General features: G+C 46.0%; 1 protein-coding gene across 1 annotated transcript; it reads left to right on the top strand.

The window, feature by feature from the left end:
• The first annotated feature begins 691 nt into the window (after positions 1 to 691).
• Positions 692 to 4,088, top strand: EMB2770 (pre-mRNA splicing factor-like protein). Its single transcript, XM_087391408.1, has one exon. It carries the CDS (start codon positions 751 to 753, stop codon positions 3,817 to 3,819), a length of 3,069 nt encoding a protein of 1,022 aa, XP_087247534.1. The 5' UTR covers positions 692 to 750; the 3' UTR covers positions 3,820 to 4,088.
• Positions 4,089 to 7,097: the final 3,009 nt, after the last annotated feature.

Below are 7,097 nucleotides of genomic sequence, written 5' to 3'. Positions count from 1 at the left end.
AGATGTAGAATCTAGCTACGTGCACCCAGTGTAATTTGATATGTTGACGTGAACACATAGCACAGCATGAGGAATCCCCACGTTGACGAGATGACGCTGGGAATGAGGAGATGAGACTGGGAATGTCGAAACAAATGCACACAACAAGTGAATGAACTGAAAGTGTGAGCAAAGACCTACCTGAAGGAGCCTCCAACTGAATTGTTGGGCTGAAGGTGCGCAACATTCACCAAGCCATTGCTTCCATCGCATGGAGTCTTCACACACTGACGACTTCTGAAGAAGTTGGAAGAGGGAGTGAGGTAAGATGAAAGCTCAGAGAGGCTTCTTCTGAAGTTGGAAGAGGGAGTGAGGTAGGAGGAAAGCTCATTGTGGAGTGCTTATGAAGAAGGCAGACTAGCGGGAAGTTCTGAGCGGGAGAGCGATCTCCTCATCGATGATGGCAACAAATTTGGCGTGGTGCACGTCTAGAGCGGATATGCTCACGGAGAGTGATTTACTACAAGAGACCTCAAATAATTCGGAAGTGGAGTGTGGGAAGAGGTTGGACCTGCGCCAAAATTTGTGAAGTTCTCATTTTGAGTTCCCACAAGTTCAAGTGACATGTTAAATATTTTTGAAGGATTGTAGGGAACCCCCTCTAAAGGCTGGTGTGGAGCAAGCATAAGCTAGGCAGGGAAAAAAAAGGAGGTCTAGGTGTTGTTATAAAGAGTGAAAACGTTGAATTGTTTCAGTTGTCGTAATTGCAAGATGCAGTTGTTTGTGCAATCTTTGAGGGGGAACACCCTCTCCATCTTCCTCCCTTCCTCCTCCACCGTCTTAGATCTCAAGCTCGCCCTCCATAGCCTCGACGGTATCCCTGTCTCCCAACAGAAGCTCCTCTTCCGCACCACTTTCCTCTCCTCTGACCTCCTCCCCCTTTCCCACTATGGCGTCCTGCCCCGTTGCTCCATCTCCCTCCTCCTTCCCCTCTCTGGCGGTATGCAGGCCCCCGTCCTCCCCCGCCCCCGCCTCGATTTCCTCAACACCAAGCCCCCCCCCAACTACGTCGCCGGTCTCGGACGCGGAGCGACCGGTTTCACCACCAGATCGGATATCGGACCTGCCCGTGCCGCCCCTGATTTGCCTGACAGGTCCGTCACCACCATCGGAGGAGCCGCCGCGGCTGCCGGAGGCGCAGGACGGGGACGGGGGAAGGATATGGGAGGAGAGGAGGAAGAGGAAGAAGAAGCGGAGGACAAGGGGTACGATGAGAACCAGAAATTCGACGAGTTTGAAGGTAACGATGTGGGTTTGTTTGCCACGGGAGAGTATGATGAAGATGACAAGGAAGCGGACGCGGTTTGGGAGAGCATTGATAAACGGATGGATTCGCGGCGGAAAGACAGAAGAGAAGAACGGCTGAAGAAAGAGATCGAGAAGTACAGAGCATCAAACCCTAAGATAACAGAACAATTTGCAAACTTGAAGAGGAAGCTCTCAACCCTTACCCCTGAGGAGTGGGATAGTATTCCTGAGATTGGAGACTATTCCCTTCGCAACAAGAAGAAAAGATTTGAGAGTTTTGTTCCAGTACCTGATACACTCCTCGAGAGAGCCAAACAGGAACAGGAGCACGTCACAGCTTTGGATCCTAGAAGTAGAGCGGCAGGTGGAGCCGAGACACCGTGGTCTCAAACCCCTGTTACAGACTTGACCGCAGTGGGTGAAGGCAGGGGAACAGTTTTGTCTTTGAAGCTTGATAAATTGTCGGACTCTGTCAGTGGTTTGACGGTCGTGGATCCTAAAGGTTACCTGACAGATCTCAAAAGCATGAAGATCACAAGTGATGCCGAGATATCGGACATAAAGAAGGCGAGGTTATTGCTCAAATCGGTGATTCAGACCAACCCAAAGCATGCACCTGGATGGATTGCAGCGGCTCGGCTGGAGGAGGTTGCAGGCAAGATCCAAGCGGCCAGGAATTTTATTGAGAGAGGCTGTGAAGAATGCCCTAAAAATGAAGATGTTTGGTTGGAGGCTTGCCGTCTGGCTACTCCTGACAATGCTAAGGCTATTTTGGCAAAAGGAGTGAAAGCAATTCCCAATTCTGTGAAGCTTTGGATGCAGGCTGCAAGGCTTGAGCATGACGACTTGAACAAGAGCAGGGTTCTCAGAAAGGCACTGGAGCATATTCCAGATTCAGTTAGGTTGTGGAAGGCTGTAGTAGAGCTGGCTAACGAAGAAGATGCAAGAATTTTGCTTACTCGAGCCACCGAGTGCTGTCCTCTGCATGTTGAACTCTGGCTTGCTCTTGCTCGGCTTGAAACGTATGAACAGGCTAAGAAAGTCTTGAACAGGGCTCGGGAGACTCTTCCAACGGAACCATCTATTTGGATAACTGCTGCAAAGCTAGAAGAAGCCAACGGGAATACAGAAATGGTTTCCAAAGTGATAGAGAGAGCAGTCAGGTCCTTGCAGCGGGAAGGTGTTGTCATAGACAGGGAAGCATGGATGAGAGAGGCAGAGGCTGCAGAAAGAGCTGGCTCGGTGGCAACTTGCCAGGCCATTATCCGAACAACAATTGGGATCGGTGTAGAGGAGGAGGATCGAAAGAGAACTTGGGTTGCAGATGCAGATGAATGTAAGAAGCGGGGCTCCATTGAGACAGCTAGGGCGATTTATGCTCATGCCCTTTCGGTATTCATGGGTAAAAAGAGTGTCTGGCTGAAAGCTGCACAGCTTGAGAAGAGTCATGGAACCAGAGAGACTCTGGATGCTTTGTTGCGAAGAGCTGTTAAGTACTGTCCGCAGGCAGAGGTGCTTTGGCTGATGGGAGCCAAAGAAAAGTGGTTGGCTGGAGAAGTTCCTGCAGCTAGAGCTATCCTTGAAGAAGCTTATGCTGCCATTCCAAATTCAGAGGAAATTTGGCTGGCTGCATTTAAGCTGGAATTTGAGAACCATGAGCCAGAGAGGGCAAGGATGCTTTTAACTAAAGCAAGGGAAAAAGGAGGCACGGAACGTGTTTGGATGAAATCCGCTATTGTGGAACGAGAACTGGGCAATACTGAGAAAGAAAAGATGCTTTTGGAAGAAGGTCTCGAACGATTCCCAGATTTTTTCAAATTATGGCTGATGCTTGGCCAGCTAGAGGACCGTTTGGGCAATCCTGAGGCTGCTCGAGAAGTATATGAAAAAGGACTCAAGAACTGTCCTCACAGCATTCCTCTCTGGTTGTGTTCAGCTCATCTTGAGGAAAAGGTGGGCGGATTGAGCAAGGCAAGAGCAGTGTTGACAAAAGCAAGGTTGAAGAATCCTCAAAACCCCGAATTGTGGCTAGCTGCCATACGTTCGGAGGCTAGGTGTGGAAATAAGAAGGAATCAGAGGTTCTAATGGCGAAGGCATTGCAAGAATGCCCAACAAGTGGACGGCTCTGGGCTGCAGCGATTGAGATGGCACCGAGACCTCAAAGGAAAATGAAAAGTGTGGATGCTCTCAAAAGATGTGATCATGACGCTTATGTGATTGCAGCAGTTGCAAGACTGTTTTGGCATGACCGCAAGGTTGAGAAGGCTAGAAACTGGTTAAACCGAGCTGTTACACTTGCTCCTGATGTTGGAGACTTTTGGGCACTGTTGTACAAGTTTGAATTGCAACATGGAACCGAAGAACAGCAGCAAGAAGTGTTGAGACGGTGTATTGCAGCAGAACCTAGACATGGTGAGCGGTGGATTTCTGTTTCCAAGGCAGTGGAGAATGCACACCTTTCTGTGGAGGCTTTGTTGAAGAAAATTGTAGTGGCTCTAGGCAAAGAAGAAAGTGCAGCTGGTAATGGGTAAGATTGGCTGAAGGAGTGTTCATCACAGTGATGTTAAACATGCAAGCTGGCTGTTTGCAGTATGTCTTGTCTTAAAAGAAACAGTGGAGGCTACTGGATTTCTTTCTAGATCTGCTAAGTTTCTTAATCAGACATGTATTTACAAAATTAACTTGCTTGATTTTCTTGCTTTATTGTCAGGCTATTGTTTTAAGTTTAAGCTGGCTGTTTGTGGTATGTCTCATCTTAAAAGAAACAGTGGAGGCTACTGGCTTTCTTTCTAGATCTGCTAAGTTTCTCAATCAGACATGTATTTACAATATTAACTAGCTTGATTTTCTTGCTTTATTGTCAGGCTATTGTTTCAAGGAATGCAGTGAAGAAAATTTGTGAGTATTTTGTGGAACTGCAAATATAGCTTGCTAATGCGTCAAGGAATGCTTTGCGTTTTTGGCATTGTGAATATCCCTTATGATCAGTAGCGCCCTCCCCCCTCTCCTCCTGCCGCCGTTTGACCCCTTTAGAAAGGGGAATGTAGCGGTAAGCTGTGGGTGAGTTTGAGGGGGAGGGAGAGGGATAGAACACACATTGCAAGTATTGTATTATCCAGTTGACAAAACATAGGTGCATCATGACATGATTATTTATTCTATGTCCTTTTTACTAGCCAGCCAAATCCCTAGTGATTTTACATCTGTCTTATGGAAAAACATGGCTTAGACACACTATTGGCAAGGATCCTTTTTGCTCAAGATGTTGAAGATGTCCTTTGTTGGTAAACTCTAGGCGATTCATTATTGCGACAAATTGTTGGTATTCCCATGGACACTAATTGTGCTTTATTCATAGCAAACTTTGACCTTTTTACATGTGAACTTGAGTTTATGCAGCGATATATCTTGTTTGGGACTTGTCCAATTGTGTTTCACCACTTGCTAGGGACCAATTTATTTGTCAGTGGTATGACTTATCCCAGCAGGGAACAGTAAAAGATTATATCAAGCAATTCTGAAGTTATTCACTCATGGGATTGATGGAAAGGGCAAAATGATCAAGGTCATTCATGGTCTTCACCCTAGCTTAGCCTGTGATGTTTCTGCCCAGAGGCCCAGCTCTTTGAAGGAGGCCATGCAGCTTGCTGAACATAATGAGCCTAAGTATAGCTAGAAGGAAAAGGGCATTGGTATTGGGCATTTCGGCAATAAGCCCTTGAGTAAGGTTAGCACCAACTTGGACCAGAAATCAGTGGTATCTTCTTCAGCTCCCTCTATCCCTAGGTTTCCTACAGTGTATCATGTATGGGGGGCATACTAAGGCATATAAGGCTGCTGATGCAAAGCCATCATTTAAACCTAGTCTAAAGGATGATCTAGTTGATAAGAAAGACGACATGGTGAAGCAACTATCTCAGGCAATCATTGATGACAGGAAAACTAGAATGCTTGGCCAGCTGCTAAGTATATTGTAAGTAGCTAACAATAGGCCAATGGACCTAATGGCTTAGAATGTGCCACATGGCTTTGTAGGATTTTAGAGTTCTATAAAACGCTCTAGTGCTGGCCAAGTAAAGAAGAATTTGTGCTATCTTTGTGGAGAGAAATGGACCCCGGAACATAGGAGTGTGTGCAAAGCTAAAACTGGGGCAAAAGTTAGCATGATAGTTGAGATTGATGATGATTTATCCTCTGATATTCCAGAAGCAAATTCTGAATTTCATGATTATGTGAATGATAGTCAAGATGACGATGTGGCCAATCATGGATCCAAAAAGGAGTCTTCCTTCCCACTTGACCCAGGTGGTGTCTCCTTTGGTAGTACCATGACTTCTGGTGATTATCAGCCCTAGTACCCAAGGAGATCCAAGCATTGGAATGTTGAAGGTGTGGATGATTATGTGGATGAGGCTCTGGAGTGCCGACAGAAACTCAGTACGAAGACTTTGTATAAATGGATGCTCAAATATGTGTGGGTGTGTGGATTTGTATGTGTGAGAGCATATTTTTATACTATGGTCAACACCCACTGCTGGGCGCTGATGATGTCAGTGGGGATGTCATAGTAGCTAGTCCCTGCTATGCGTGATGGAGTTAATGGTTTTTAATCTTATGAGTGACTATCGTGAGATTGAAACTGCACTATGTTGTGTTTTTAGAGGATGAGTTTGGGAATGTCCCTGGATTCATCGGGATTCAAAAGGTAATGCTCCTGTTGAGGATGATGAAGTGGATTGCGACACTCAACCGTCTTGTACAGCATCACGCCAGAGGCTATGATGGGCTGTAAAGGTGCTCAGACTCATCGTTCGAAGGGATTTATTCAAAACAGGCCTGTTCACATTCTAATTGACAGTGGCAGCACTCATAATTTCATCAACTCTACAAGTCCATTCAAGCAATGAGGTTGCATCATGGGCGAAAGGTTGAAGTGGCTAATGGTGAGCAGTCCATCAGCAAACCATGTTGCCAGGCCACTCAAATTAAACTTTCTGAAGACTACTCCTTTATGGCTGATCTACTTGTTTAATATATGGAGCCTATTGATGTTGTATTGGGCTGTGAATGGCTCAGATCCCTTTGAGAGTTCTCTATGGACTTGAACAAGATGTATATATGGGGTTTCTACATGCTGGAAAACAGATCATACTTATGGGTTTTAATCCTCAATCTCAAAGGTGTTTGTGGAATATATGCTTTATAATTAGCCAAAGCACAACAAGACAATGGGCTGGAAGTGGAGGATAGGGACATGCAGGAGCTACTTCAGAAGTTCTCGGATGTGTTTGATGATCTGCCCCACCATCTTCCTCCTAAGAAAGACATTGACCATTCTATTCTGCTGGAACCAGGATTCAAACCTGTGAACAAGGCTCCATATAGACTCCCAAGGCCAGAAACAGAGGAAGTGGCGTGGCAAGGCAAGTGAAGGAGTGGACAGAAGTTTCATTGCACCTAGGCAATCTCTTTTTGTCTCCCATGCTATGGCTCTTTTAGAATGTGCATTGATTACAGGGATTTGAATAAAGTCACTCTCCAAAAAAGCTTCTCTATTCCTAGGATTGATGACCTTTTGGATGAGCTAAAAGGGTTTAAGTTCTTCACCAAAATTGACCTCAGGTCAGGGAATCTACTTCCTGATTGCATCTGCTCCCTAAACCTATAAATTAATCTCTCTCTCTCTCTCTCTCTCTCACTTTCTCCCCCCCCACCCCTGTTTTTGTGAATTAACCTAATCTAACCACGAATTAGTCCTCTGCTCCCTCTAAGCCCCCCTTCCGCTTTCCCTCCTCTGGTCCTTCCGTTT

The sequence above is a fragment of the Dipteris shenzhenensis genome, chromosome 20 (assembly GCF_047967505.1).
Source record: "Dipteris shenzhenensis isolate YYH24624 ecotype China chromosome 20, Dip_SZ_1.0, whole genome shotgun sequence".
Lineage (NCBI taxonomy): Eukaryota > Viridiplantae > Streptophyta > Polypodiopsida > Gleicheniales > Dipteridaceae > Dipteris > Dipteris shenzhenensis.
The sequence above is the reverse complement of the archived record's forward strand: the minus strand, read 5'-3'. Positions and strand labels throughout refer to the sequence as shown.

Coding starts and splice junctions, on each gene's coding strand:
- EMB2770 (XM_087391408.1), top strand. CDS start 751: ATGCAGTTGTTTGTGCAATCTTTGAGGGGGAACACCCTCTCCATCTTC.